At 46.4% G+C, this 14,342-nt stretch overlaps 3 protein-coding genes across 4 annotated transcripts; 2 read left to right on the top strand and 1 right to left on the bottom strand.

The window, feature by feature from the left end:
* Nucleotides 1-60: 60 nt before the first annotated feature.
* LOC118503228 lies at nucleotides 61-1,210 on the bottom strand. The gene is made up of 2 exons (XM_036036227.1): nucleotides 543-1,210; nucleotides 61-473 (listed from the first exon to the last, which is right to left on the bottom strand). The coding sequence occupies exons 1-2, from the start codon at nucleotides 994-996 to the stop codon at nucleotides 130-132; spliced, it is 798 nt and encodes a 265-aa protein (XP_035892120.1). The 5' UTR covers nucleotides 997-1,210; the 3' UTR covers nucleotides 61-129.
* A 2,044-nt stretch (nucleotides 1,211-3,254) lies between these two features.
* LOC118503229 lies at nucleotides 3,255-4,400 on the top strand. The gene is made up of 3 exons (XM_036036228.1): nucleotides 3,255-3,574; nucleotides 3,646-4,050; nucleotides 4,119-4,400. Exons 1-3 carry the CDS (start codon nucleotides 3,353-3,355, stop codon nucleotides 4,233-4,235), a joined length of 744 nt encoding a protein of 247 aa, XP_035892121.1. The 5' UTR covers nucleotides 3,255-3,352; the 3' UTR covers nucleotides 4,236-4,400.
* Nucleotides 4,401-6,724: 2,324 nt separating this feature from the next.
* On the top strand, nucleotides 6,725-8,545 carry LOC118507921. 2 transcript variants are annotated; one of them, XM_036047222.1, is made up of 2 exons: nucleotides 6,725-7,392; nucleotides 7,568-8,545. In XM_036047222.1, exons 1-2 carry the CDS (start codon nucleotides 6,984-6,986, stop codon nucleotides 8,071-8,073), a joined length of 915 nt encoding a protein of 304 aa, XP_035903115.1. In that variant the 5' UTR covers nucleotides 6,725-6,983; the 3' UTR covers nucleotides 8,074-8,545. The 2 variants fall into 2 exon arrangements, with proteins under 2 accessions (XP_035903115.1, XP_035903114.1); XM_036047221.1 differs by having other exon boundaries at nucleotides 7,523-8,545.
* Nucleotides 8,546-14,342: the final 5,797 nt, after the last annotated feature.

Here is a 14,342-nt window from a genome sequence, read left to right as displayed (position 1 = left end):
AGAAAACCGGGATCTTTCCTTCTTCAAATCACTAAACTTTGATACGAAAACAGTGCTTGTTTTGAGAAAAATAAATAATTTATTCGTTCATTGTTCGTCGGTGAAATAAATATCTTAACGGTGCGCTAGTTACAGTTGTCCGGCGTAGGCCTGCTCGTGAGCATCCATGGATCGTTTCTTCCAGGCTGGCGGTGCATCCCAGTGCACGTGCGGTGCATGATGGTCGATGTGGTGATCGACGTGATGCACGTGGTGAGGTGGTGGATAATGGACAACCTCGTAGTTGACGATCTTTGGCTTGGCGAACTTGAAGATCATCATGGCACCGGACAGGACCAGCGACAGCAGACCAAGGGTCATGGCCTTCCAGGTCTTGAGGGCGATAAGCGCCAGCGCCATCGGAACCAGCACGGTCGATTTGAACTTGATGCCCAGCAGGAAGGGAATCATGACTTTCTTCACAAAACCACGTCCTGAAATGAGGGAAATAGTGACAGGGTGGTGAGCAGATGGCGCCATGACATGGAACCCGCCAAACCTACCTTCCGCAACGTTTCCTTCCGTGAGCGGTACGACCAGATTGTCGGCGAGTCCTCCCTGCAGCAAGGTGTCCGGGATGTAAGCACGAGCCTCCTCAGACGCCAGCACAGCCGGTGGTGTCATCTTGAGGGCGTGTGTCGAAAGGAAGCTATCGATGTTGTTAAGCAGTCGCACTACACCAGCACTACGCTGCTGCTGCTCAGTATCAGCAGGCTGCTCCGGTTCCTCCGTACCGGTGCGCACAATCGTGAGCGATTCCGTGATGGGAATCTCGTCCTGCTCAGCCACATTCGCCATCCAGGCGAGAGCCTTCGCCTTAGCACACTTGAGCCCATGTTCACTGGCCAAACAGGTACGGTAGATGTCCGTGGCAAGTTCGGCCGCGGATCGCGGATGGCACTGGGTGCCGCTGAGTGCTAGCGACACCACCGCAAATATGACGACAAACGAACGCATTTCCTGGTAGGACACTCGCACACTGGGAGGAACGAAAACGATGACGACCAAGAAGCTAGCTACGATCCACGGTCTTCGTTCGCTGCTTGACACGATGAGTATGAATTGGTTGGATTTGATTACAATGGATTTTATATCGCGAACCTATGAGCTCCCGGTAACATAGCCGTCCGTTCCGTGTCACCAACATGGTCTGGTGATTATTTGTCCCTACCAACGGAACGTTTCCTACCATTCAACTCAACACTGCTACGAGCACATGATAAGCTCGGTTGAAACGCTTGCAACACCTGGAGAGGGAAATCGTTTCCCAAACTACCGCAACTACCATCTCGGGCCTTGTTTCTCCACCAACCCCGACCCGAATCGCCGTCCGACGACGTGGGCGGAATGGAAGAATAGTCGAAATTTCTTTCGACGCACGCGCTGTTCGGTTACGCCCTGGAACGCATTTTACCCGTCGGCGACTGATCTGCTCCTGTCTATCATTGACATTCTAGTGGCGTGGCCATGGCGCGAGGCGAGTTCAGTTTCCGATACGGAACGGCTTTTTGGCACTTCCGTAGAAAGCGAGAGTGTGTACGCCGGAGGAAAAGTGCATTAAGTGGAATGGTAATTCGTAGCATGATGTGCGTATGCTAATGGTACGGTACTACGCTAAAGATTGCTTTTGGGCTGGCTTGGATGCCCTTCCGGAAGGAGGGCTAGGTTCCGGAAGGTGGTGGGAAGAAAATGGCAACTATATTTTGACTGTTACATAAATATTGTAATATAGTTCATGACAACGGCCGAATGAATGAAGGTGATGAGAAGCATGAGATATGTATTCAGAAGGTTGTTTATGCAATCGATAACTATAAGCTGTGATGTATTGCGACATTTTGTAAATATAAGATGTGTATTTTAGTTAATTTTTTTAAGGAAATTGAAAAAAAATGTGTCAGGATATATTACAGAATCTTCGACTTCTACCTTGACACTTCCACTTCGAGAGGTCTTAGCCTCAGATTTCTGGTTTTATTGGAGGCTACGTTCTGGTACTGGTGATCCTTTTGGATGGGATATGATGAATGATTTTTCAGAAATTCTTTCTAATTAATCAGCTGTTTATAGTTTAATATTTGAGGCTGGTAATAATTTAAAACACGATATATAATTTGAGAGTTTATTACAGCTGCAAAGCGTGTCAGGTGATTTAGCAGTTGTAGCGCAGGATGATAAAACGAACACGCCAGGACCAAAGCTCTTTTGGACCTATGCTCCAGAAGACTGACTACCTTGCTTTAGGCAACTTTTTTAAGAAGAACATAGAAGTTGTAGGCAGGATATCACAAAGCTATATTGACAAACCATAAGAAGAACAGCTCATTTACTTTTCGAGGTTTAGAGAGCTCCAATAATTTTATTTTAAAATGATGATACCATGCTTCTGTTTAAACAAAATTGTCTTCAAGTCTATATTTTCTAATAATATATTAACTCTAATATCTTTCCTGATACAGTTTAATATCTCAATGTAGTATGTTAAAAAATTACTATAATCTTATTCCATCATTTGAGAATTTGCGTGTCCTGTCTGTGTCTTTAAGCATAATAAAATTTCAACAGCGAATAGAGGTTTACATAACGCTCACATTACAATGAAGACGCCTTGCGACCGGATACAGATTACTGTTACAGTGTTTCCGTGTCTTCATTCACAGAGGAAATTATCAAGCTGTGAGCGTGGGCTCAGCGATACCGAAAAGTACACAATAAATTATGTATCAATGTAATACCAATCGGAAACTCTTCGTCGATTCCTTACATTTGTTCGCTGTCAAACCGCATTCATTGCAACAGCCTGCACCGTGGAGAAAGCATGCAGATTTTGCCCGATGTACCACCACACGCCTTCATCCGAGAATGGTAATAATAACTCCATAACGTTTAGCACTCGTGCCTCACACCGGCGGATAGCCATCGACACGGGTCAGCTCTCGTAGGCTGTGCATCGATCTACATATATTGCAATGCCGGAACGCGGGAAAACTATCCGATCAGCCCCCGTACGCACTTGCCGGCCATTAAAATCCCCTTAAAGCGTGCGTACGTGATCGCCATCGTTATGCTCGGCCGGCCGGACCAATTGTCATTCGCAAACAACGCGAACGAGTCTCTGATAACGGATCCCCGCGGGCTGGGCCGGGCCAGGGGCTGGTCACGATCGGGGCTGGCCGGTCAGTTTGGAAGGTCGTATAAAAGCGCTTGACAGTGAAATTTCCCCAATCACACCTGACAGCTTGCTCGTGGTAGTCACATCGGTGCAGCGCACTCCTTAACTGTACACTCGAACAAACACAACACAACTCGTACGATGGCGTTCCGGTACCTGTTGATCGTGGCAAGCGTAATGCTGGCTTCGGCATTGGCAGCTGCCAGCCCGGCTAACAAGCCGGCCTTCTGGAAGGGCACACCGATGGACGGCATGGTGGAGGAGATGCGATCGCTTTGCAGCAGCGAGAACGATTCAGTCGCCTGCACCAAGTTCAAGATCATGAACTTCCTCGATACGGTTTTCAAGAAGGATAGCTTCCATGTAAGTTTCGATGGAGAAGCTTCTTTTCTCAAAAGATCACACTTTACCATGGTTTTGCCTCCTGCCAACAGGTCTCCGACGATGTTGAAGTTCGCAGCAATGGAGCACTCGTGAGCGAGGGTCGTGCACCGTCCGGAGTGCTGGAACAGATCGAGAACTATCTGCGTAGCCACGACGTCACCTTCAAGATGCCGATTGCCGGTGCACGCGTTACCGTTTCTCCGCGCAACCTCGAGCAGGATGAGCTGAACGTGACGTTCAACTTCCCGGCTGGAAATGGCCGTGGCATTGAGGCCCGCAAATCCAAGCTGAAGAAGATCGTCATCCCGATCATGGTGTTTATCCTGCTGAAGGCAATGACTCTGATCCCGATGGCACTCGGTGTGCTGGGTCTGAAGGCGTGGAACTCGCTGCAGCTGTCGTTCTTCTCGTTCGTTGTGTCGGTCGGTCTAGCTATCTTCCAGCTTTGCAAAAAGGTACGTTTAAAGTGGTGTTCTGAAGGCTTTCCGTTTGTTAACAGTAGTTTTTTCGGATCTCTGTTCAGCTGGCCGCCGATAGCCATCATCCCCATATTGCCGCCCACGGACCATGGGATGCGGGCCGATCCTTCGTTCAGCCGAACTTCGATGGTCAGGATATTGCGTACAGTGCCCACGCATAAGCCTGAATCGACAGCCGTAAAAAGTCGTGTGAAATGCAAATCCCGCGAGGGGAAAAGTAATTTATTTACCTTATTTGTAACGAATGTTTGCGACAAGACTTTGCTATCCTAACGAGCATAATAAACGAATCCGTATCGAAACGAAACAACTCGTCTGATTGGTGTCAGCTGTATATTACTCTACTCACTTCTCTAAGTTTATGGCTAATCGGACACGGAAGGCGTTGGATCGAGTGGTTTCCATTGATTTATATTCATGTCGGTACGTATGGAGTCGTGTTCGATCACCGGATTTCACTTCCGATTTTACCTATCGATTGGTATTTCGTTTGCCATCAACTTGATTTAGGTATGGGAAACACGTAACGCACCAGGCGTCTCCATTGCATTGTTCGTGGAGCATTGCGTGGAGAAAATAGATTCGTATGCGCTGTCTTAGTGGCTAGCATCGATTCCAATACCAATTAAAATGAAATGAGCAGGTGGTTTCTATTTCGCCAAAAAAAAAAAAGGTCACATGTTAGACCGGTGGGTGTGTGCGACTGTATGGTAGCTGGTGGTGGTTGGAATTGAACATCTTTAATAGGTTAATGAGACGCACTACTGTTGGTACGTGTTCATAGTCGATGCGATGTAACTGTGTAGCTTGATGGCACACTTTAGATTGAAGAATGTGTGTTCATTGAGAATATCTACCATTCCCTGTGTTAGAGCGATCCCCCCATCGTAAGGGGAATTATACTTTCGAGGCTCCGACTCATCATGTCATGGAAAAGACGACGGACGACCCAGTTGACAAAGCCTTGCTACAGTTGCTAGGTCCAAACTTGAACCGTCCGCCAGAAAGGAGCGAGAGAGCGAGAAGGAGTATTAGATTAGAGCATAAGATGGTGCTAGAACGTTAGCAATTTCGACGATGTCTGTAGCAGTCCAAGGCCGAGAAGTGATTATAGCCCCTGATAAGGGCAAGTAAAACGTCTTAAAAGCTTTTAGTTCAAAAAGAACATCAAAAATGTTTTAATTCAATGCTCCAAAGTAGAGAAAATAAAACAAAATATTTTATTGCCTTGTTAAAGCATGAGAAATGCGTGTTAGCCACTAAGATTGAGTGAATTAGCTGAAGAAATGGCATCTATTTTATAAAAATAATCGGCAAGGCGATTGAAGCCTCAGAGACCCAAAGCCTCCATAAATAAAAGATTAAACATATTCTTCCTAATTTTAGGGTTTATTCAGCAAGTAGCTTTTGGCAAAAAAATGGCGACTCACTCTTTGACGATTTAAATTAGTAAAAAAATCATCTACTACATATGAATGCGTTCACAAAACCCTCTGTTGAATAAATAAGTTTAACTATGCCTTTGGTAGTAAAAAAAAGTAAGCATGCAATCGTGTGTACATCTGCCGCGATATGTTTTCCACCACAATTACAATTACACAGCACTTTCATTTTCACCTTTTACGATTATGGTAATAGTCCAAAATGCGTCAACTTGATTTACTGGTGAGGCCACTACCGAATGTTTACCAATTGGTTTGGCCGTACTACTTCCGCCTCGCTGCGTAACCGTAATAACGAACCGGAGTGAAAATGGATTGCCCTTTTTGCTTACCTTCTCGCCGCAGGACTTCTCGCCCGAGCAGACCCACAAACCTCGAATGTATGGTAGCCCGAATGTTTGTCCGGCTTTAAAACTACGGCTGATTGAAAAACGATTGCACAAACCTCGGTTGGTCGGCTGGGAAAGTAGCTGCCGTGCATTCCAAATGAAAACAAAAAGATCATAAATCGGACGCGTGACCCTAACGGAAGTCGCGCGCCACTCGGTTGGCAGACGGTTTCGGGGTTTATGTTTTAATGGCGCTTATGCCAGTCACAGTGAGCATTGTAGTTGTCCAGTTGTCGCACAAACTAGACTCCGGAAGTAAGTGTACTAGTGACACGCTCTTAGGCAAAACGAGTCAGCTGGCATAATGTGCTTCACTTTGGTATGATGACTGCTCGCAGTTGTTAGCTTAGGGAGAAAGTGATCATTCTTGAGCGTACCCGGCCTGGGCAGCCCCATCGCAAGCAAGTAGGGCTTCGAAGACACCCGGGAATTGCGGTCAAAATTCTTCCCCGCCACAAAATGTTTTGCTTGGCAGCGCAAATGTGTGCGATCGAGCCGGGGAAGCGTTACACGCCGTCATGAATACATAATTATGTCAATGGCTGCCTGTGTACGCCAAATTGACGAAATGGAGCATTGGCTGAAAATCGAAACCCTCCACCAATGCTGGTGTCCCGCTTTTTTTCTTTCTTTCAGCTGTTGTTCGGCGATTGCATCTCTTCACACACACACGCACACACACATACATACCAATGCGACGCAAGTTGCCGATAGGACGCCGATGGTCGATTGGTGTGGACGACCAAAAACGGTCAAAGCTCACCCGTTGGCTTATTTGGTGACGCGCTGTACCGTAGTGCGGCCGCATTCAACGTCCCAACCCAACGCACGACCCAAACGCGCGAAGAAGTGTCCACGGGGTTGGAAAGTCTCGTGTGCGCGCTTCGGACGTATAAAACCGTGGTGGCGTTCCAAATACCCTATCATTAGCTTTCCGTCATTTGCTTAATCAACATACCACCCGCACCCAGGACACTTGCGGCAGAGAGCGTGTGTGAGTGAGTGAGAGAGAGTGTGTGTGTAGCAGCTTCTTGGTTACCTTGAACGCAGGTTGTATCCTTGCGCTCCTGTCAACGAAATGATGCCGGCTCGATCCTGTTCGATGGTGTTGGTGGTCGTGGTAGCTCTCGTTGCTACCACCGCTTCTGGAGCTTCGATCGCGTCCAATCTGGTCGAGGAGGAGCGACCGAGAATTGCGAGCAGTGAGGAGCTGCTGTCCTCGATTGTGAACGAGTGCTTCGAAGGTGCATCGGTGATGGGTTGTCTGAAGGGCAAAGTGCTGCTGTATCTGGACGGTATGCTGGGACTGCGCGAGGAGGAAGCACGTGCCTTCAACGAGCAAAACGTCGATGAAGTGATCTTCGATCGTGTTGGACGTGTGCTGGCCACGCACGAGATCCGTGTTCAGCTGCCCGAAGATACCGTCGTGAGCTATCGTGCCGATAAGGGACTGGACATCGATGTGCTGCCGGCAGGACTTGCCACTGGTGAGTATTGCGATTGGTTAAATGCAATAAACACACACATTCACACACACGCGTACACACGGACTTGGTACTAACCCGCTGCCCCGCCCGTCCAACCCCTCCGTTGTCGGTGTGTCTCTCGCTCCAACAGAAGCGGCCCGTGGTCACTTACTGAAGAAGAAACTCCTGCTTCCAGTGTTGCTGCTGCTGAAGCTGAAGATGAAGGCGCTGATGCCGATCTTCCTCGGGCTGATCGGACTGAAGGCCATGAAAGCGCTCATCCTGTCCAAGCTGGCCATCACGCTGGTGCTCGGTTTCTTGGTCGCCCAGCTCGTCAAGAAGTCCGGTCTCGGTATGCCCATGTCGATGATGCCCATGATGCCAGCTCCGGCCGCTGAGTATGGTGCACCGGTACCCGCCTCCTCCACGCCTGCCTCCAGCTACGAACCATCGTCCTGGGAATCCTCGTCCGGACCGTACTCTCGTCTGTGGGAACCGTCCACCTCCGGATCGTCGCATAACCTCGCCTACAGCTCGTACTACCCTAGCTCGAGCGGATCCAGCTCGTACACGGCGTACAATGCTGGCTCTGGCAGCTCGTCGTCCGTCGGTAGCTCCGGTAGCTCCTCCTCTTCCTCTTCCCCCTCCTCCAGCTCCTCATCCTCATCCTCTTCCTCGTCGAATGCAGCGCACGCTTACTAGAAAGCTGCACGCAATGCGATCCAGTCACGTAGACCCGTACACCAAAGCGAAGGCGCAACGTAGCCCCGGACGCGTACTTTGAGCCATTTCTTCCGGGAGGCCAACAGTAAGAGAACAACTAAAAAACAAAACAGCTCAACCCCCCAAGGGGGTTGAAACGAACGGCGGTATCGTCCACTGGCCATTCGCCACTATCCCCTCATTGGAGGCACATCTCCAATCAGTTACAATCGGAGGAACTGTGGCCATGGCTGTTGGCGATTGCCTGCATCATCATCCGAACACAGTCCTGAGTTGGGTGCTGTTGGCTTAAGGGGAGGGTTACTAGTTTAAGCCCTTGTCCCTCTATCTTTGCATCCTTGCGATCTATTTATTGTCTCCCTTGCGAAACGTTATTTATTGAATGAGGAAATAATAATAAACAAATTTACGAAAATCTATCAACACGAACTTTGATACGATCATGCAATAACCTTTGCTGTTTTTTTTTATTTTCAACTGTGTGGTTTGATTTATTAGCCAGTTTGTTGGTGATCCATAATTTTGATAATATTTAACGCATGTGGGAAGTAAGCGTACGATTTAAATAAACTGATAGAAGAATTAACAAAATCATGCAAAATCACTTATTTTTATTGAAACTTTCCAAGCTGCTCTACAGGATATTAATTTTTGAATAAAGATAAATAAAACAAATTAATCATTCAAAAGTTGTATCTCCAAGTAATTTTTAAGAAAAAATATCGATTTAAGCATTGAAATAAGGTTTTTTCTTAGCTCTACGACCTGAATGGCGACTTTCTAGACTTATTCATTCCATCTAGCCGGATAGTCACTAATTACTAACGAGGAACGGTCCAGATGGGATTCGATTACCCGTTCTTGCATGTAAAAAGCCGGCACCGTTATCAAACCTGCCATAAGACAGCCCTAATGGTGTCAAGGAGCTTATCCTCAAACGTCTTACATCGTTGAATTCTAAAGGAATTTTACCAGAGAAGTACGAAAAATGATTAAATCACACTCTATAAGAAATTTTTGGAACGCAAACCGTTTCTACCATTTTCGATGCTTAGTTGTTCAAAGTAAAAGCGTTTTCGTACGCGTTTTGATAATTTTAGTAACAGATTAGACTTTGCAGAATACGATGCTTATAATATTTTGAAAAACTTTTGAAACATATAAAATTTCTTTGCAAGAAAAAATCTAATTTAGTTGTATAAATTTACTGGATAGCTAACGCATTCCATGATGCTTCACCACTGTGAATTGTGCGTTTCATTACATTGTAACGTACAGTAACGCATAGAAATGCAACGCTTTGTAACGCTTCTTAGCGAAGACACGCTCCACACTGCTCGAAAATGCAGCGCACTTTGCACTGTGGGAAGTGCAGTTTCGAGCTGCACAAATTCAAAAAGTTTAGAGGAATAAATTTATAAAAATTGCAACTCTTGTACACTAGATTTCCCTTTATTTTATTCTTCTATTTTAATCCAGACATTGATAAGCTTTTGTTTGTATAATGATGATTTTCTGCTTGAGGTGAATTGGACAAATTTTGGTAATCAAGTACTACAAATTACAATAATTTTTGGTTGGATATCTCTGAATTCAACAGTAAATATTCGTCATGCGTTTTGAGTTCTGATGTAGCATCTTACACTTTATTGATCCAACCAAAAGAATATGCACTAATTTCTATATATGTTTCCCAACAGAAAATCCACTTCCAACATGAGGCAAATCCTTGTTGTACTAGCCGCCAGCCGGTGGTGACTGATGCGCCCACACACCAGCGTGTACAAATAGCCTGTCCGTACGCAAAACGCGACAAGATGCTGTCTCGCCGTGGCGCAACTACGCAAAGTGAACTTCGGAACGGTGACGTACATAGCAGACGGCTCCTTCAACCATCAGGTGGCCGGGCAGCAAACGAAATCGAAAGTGATTTAATAGTTCATTATTCATCCGTTTGCTTTTTCACCGACACTCGGCTATCCATCCACCCACCCAGTATCCCCTCCCCAAAAGGGACCGAGGGGAGTGCGGGCGGAGAATCGCGCCGGACACGTCCACATTTCCTTCCTTCCTTCCTTTCCTTTCTACGCGGCTGCCCATACCGGGCTGGTCTAGGCAGCTCGGTTCATTTGCAACTCGTTTCTTTCGCTTCCACGCCTTCTCCACTTCCTTTTTGCGCCCTCGCAGACAATTCGCGTGAGCTCTAACGCGGCCGATGATTTATTGTTTGCCTACCGGGCTTAATGATGATGTTTATTCCATCACTTATCCCTTGTTGACTTCTCGCGCTGATCACCTCCACCTGAGCAGTGTGCCACCATCGGGACCTTTACGATTGCCGGTGATGGTTTTATCAACGGTGATTAGTGACGGCTACGGGAGTTGAAGAATGCTTGTTAAGCAAAGCAGTAACACGGCCGAAGATAAAAAGTGTTTCCCTGCTTTAAAGTCATTTCTTTTGAGTGGTAGAGAACAATTTAAATTGCATCGAGAAGTGCAAGTATGAGCTGGAAAATCTTGAAGGTATTGAGTTTGGCATTAACCACGTAAGATAATATGGAAAATGGTGCAATTGTTTTAAAGCTTAAAATTGTTATACTAAAGTAAGGGTGACTTTCTTTCCATTATCTCTCTCTCTGTCTCTCTCTCTCTCTCTCTTTCTCTCTTAGTTTCATAGCGAGTTTCCACCCATAGAAGAATGCGGAAATTGAGTGTGTCTGTCTGTTTTTTTTTCTATTCACGGTTTTGTTTGGAATGTCAAGAGAAAATTATGCCTCGTAACGCGCTACGCCTAACGCTTCGTTGCCGATTCGTAATTAAGCGATGGTCTTACGCGATCGACACTTGGACTCTTGGACGGATCAACGAACGATTATGTAACATTTTCTGCACTTTTCTCCTACCACTGGCCGCATGGTACACTGGCCCGGTTCGCTGAGGTCACAAACGATTCCGGAGGCACCCTAGCGTCAAGTCACTTTCGTTGAAATTGACGATCATTGTTTGTCTTTGGTGAGACTAATGGCGTATCAGGAATCCTTGTACGAGGTTCGGGAGAGAAATGGATCACAAAATCACTTCACTTCTGGCACTCACAGTGATCTGGAAAATGGCACACCTCTCCAACCGGGACCGCCGCCATTACCATTGGCAGCGCTCGACCGATCGAGGAAGTGTGGCATGAAAGAGTGTATAATTACACCCATTTCCCGGCAAGGTGCATTCAACCTGCATCGTTTAGTGTTTGTTTGCCGTAACTTGTCACGATTGGCGGAACGTGCATTGCGTGTTTCCTGCGTTACATACTGCCAGCGAGATCTAATAAGATGTTTGCCGTTTGAAGCCTTCACCAGGATCAGGATGCTTGTCCGGATGCACTCCCAGGGCGTTGCAGTTGATCCCTGCAGGGGGAGAACGCATTACATCACCTACTTACGATTGCTGACGCCAAAAGTCATCCCGAACTTGATCAAAATGTGCATACTGCAGGCATAGCTTTCACTGTTGCCAAGGTACGGTCCTTTAATGGGATACGAATCGTTCGGCTGTCTGATCGATTCCGCCCATCGGAAGGAAGGAAGTGTGTTTGGTCTTTGAGTGGCTTCAAATTTTAATCCCCCGCGAATGGGTGTATGCAGCTGTGGTTTTGTGATATGCAGCAGCACGAACGGAACGCGACTGGCTTATTGGAAATTCAAATCTGCCCACCGCATATGCCAATGTTCGGCGATGGTGCAACAAAACGGATCCACCGACGAGTCCTGGTGCGCGACTTGGGAGCGAATGTTTTACATGGTTGCATCAAGTAGAATTTAAAGAAAAGATGGAAATTTAATTATTTTCCTAAAAAATTTAGTTCAATTAACATTAGAACTTGCTGATCTAAATAACTAAATATTAAAAACTTGAGAAAGATAAAATATGATTATTATCAAAAATTTGCCATAATGAACTGATGGAAGTACGATTTAAAAAATAGTTTTATAAAAAAATCTTATTCTTCCTATCAGTTATCATTCCCATCACTGATATCGACAACAACAAAAGTCTCACCCACCAACGAAACCATCAATCAAAAGGCAATCTACAATTACAATGCGTCGCAAGCCGACTTGGGAATGGGTTGACCCTCTGCTAGGCGATGCTCCTGTGATGCTGCCTCCCTAACCGAACCAAGAAGAGCGCCAAAGAAGAGATCCTGTTGATACAACCCACACGGATGCCTAATAGGAAACGATATCGACATTGACGAGGTATTCCCTTCAGTCCCTTTCGATATCGGGTCGATTCTTCGCTGCCGTTTCCCGGCAATCATTTGAGAGTCAAAATCGTATCGCAAAGTAAACTGCGAATGCGATCCTGTTTCTGACGCTCATCCAAACCATGGTCACGGGTAATGGACATCGGAAGGCCCTTTGGCTCCAGAAGATGAAGATCGCTCGATCATGAATATGAGCAGCGGAATCGGTCGGAAGGTGTGTCGTACCTTACCGACCGTTAGCACCGGATCCGGTTCTTCCTCGGGAATGCTCTTTGGAATGCTCCCTCGCCGGTCCCGGTTCCAGTGCTGCGTCCGATGAACTTGTGCGCTTCCGAATTTGTTTTTGCCTCGCCAAAGGCTAACGACACTTTGAACCAAATTTACGCCTCTTAGCATAAACCACGCGGGCACGCGAAAACGCGGGTGAACGGCAGCGAGGGAGGAAACGCTTAAATGCAACACTCATCAAACAACAGTTTCCCGAAAAGACGTTACCCTTTCTCGTGCCATTATTATGTTGTGATTAGAATGGGGAGCTCCTGAGCGCCCGGTGGGAGAGTGGAGGGAGACGGGTGGTATGTAATGCTATTTATGCACTTTCCAGTGCAGGCGAGGTGTCCCCGGTGTCGTGCTGGACTGTGCGCGCACACGAACGGAAGGAAATTCCAGGGAAGCTCTCGTAACTCGATCCGCTGGTGCGCACGACGTTCCCAGGAGGTCCGTTGTACCGGTTCGGTTTGCAGCCACGATCACGCGGTGTATTTGCGGCGCAACTCGCACAGAGTACCGGTGTGCGTGTTTTTTTGTTAAACTTTGATGGTGAATGACTGTTGCCGGTGGCGTTTCGCTGATTACGACAAATGCCCAAAAATACTACGAAACGGCCATCCCATCGATCCGGGTGGTTAATTCATTGCCGCCTGTAAGCGATCGCACGGAACGGGGTTGAGGGTGGGTTGCGATTGTCGAAGCACATTAACACGCGTTCCGTGGAATAAACAATATCGGGAGTGCTTTTTTTCTGTTTACATTTGCATAAATCCGCCGATATGTTGGCTGCACGCTCGTGGGCAATTGGGGTGTTGGGTTGATGAATGAAGGCAACAATACGCGGAGGCGAAACTGTACGGGTTGCACTTGGTGGCGTTGAACGTAAAGTAATTGTAAACACATTCGCTTGATTGAGCAGTTTATTTTTATGGGTTTTCTCTAGTCTAAACAGCTGTAAATCGTAATTGTTCTTTACAAAAGCACGAACGATGCAAATTTTGAGATGATTTAGGATGGTTTAGCTGAAGGACGTTAAGGGCGAACGAATGGGATGAGCTTTAAGATGAGGTGTGGAAATGAATTCTCAAATTGTAGTCCTTGGAATTCAATGCGATTTGGTGTAATAATCTGAACGTAAAATTACTCGTCTAAAAAATTTTGGCCGAAAGATTAGAAAGGAATATTAATACAGTAACTTACCGGCTCACGCAGGTAATCCGCGGAACTCGAGTACTACGTATGTGGGAAAATGACTGTAATTCTTAGTTGAACTTTATTATTGTTATTGTAAGTTTTTTTTTTAAACATATTTTAGCATCTTCTTTTTCTTCTTCGGCCTAACGCCTAACGACCGCTTAGCCTGCCGATTCCGGCCTACTGGACGTAATGATACCACGCAGTTCGATAATCAGTCCTCACTACGGGAGAACGGTCCGGATAGGCTTTGAACCCCGGTCCTGCCGTATGGAAACTTGCGCCGTTGTCGCCACTACCAACGGGCCACTCCCCGGTAAAACATATATTAGCATATATTGTAAGCATATACTTGATTATTATAGGGTTTTGATCCAAGATCCTTGATGGGGCGTAAGTAATGTTATTTAGTGTTGCATTCGGTACAATGAATTTGGCAAGGTGGATTTTTTAAACTTTACCATCGACCCGATTCTTTTATCAGTACGAAATGTGATTTTAATTATCACTTCCTTAGTCCTTA

Source organism: Anopheles stephensi, chromosome 2, assembly GCF_013141755.1.
Source record: "Anopheles stephensi strain Indian chromosome 2, UCI_ANSTEP_V1.0, whole genome shotgun sequence".
Classification (NCBI taxonomy): Eukaryota; Metazoa; Arthropoda; class Insecta; order Diptera; family Culicidae; genus Anopheles; species Anopheles stephensi.
This window is presented reverse-complemented; position numbering and strand designations above follow the sequence as displayed.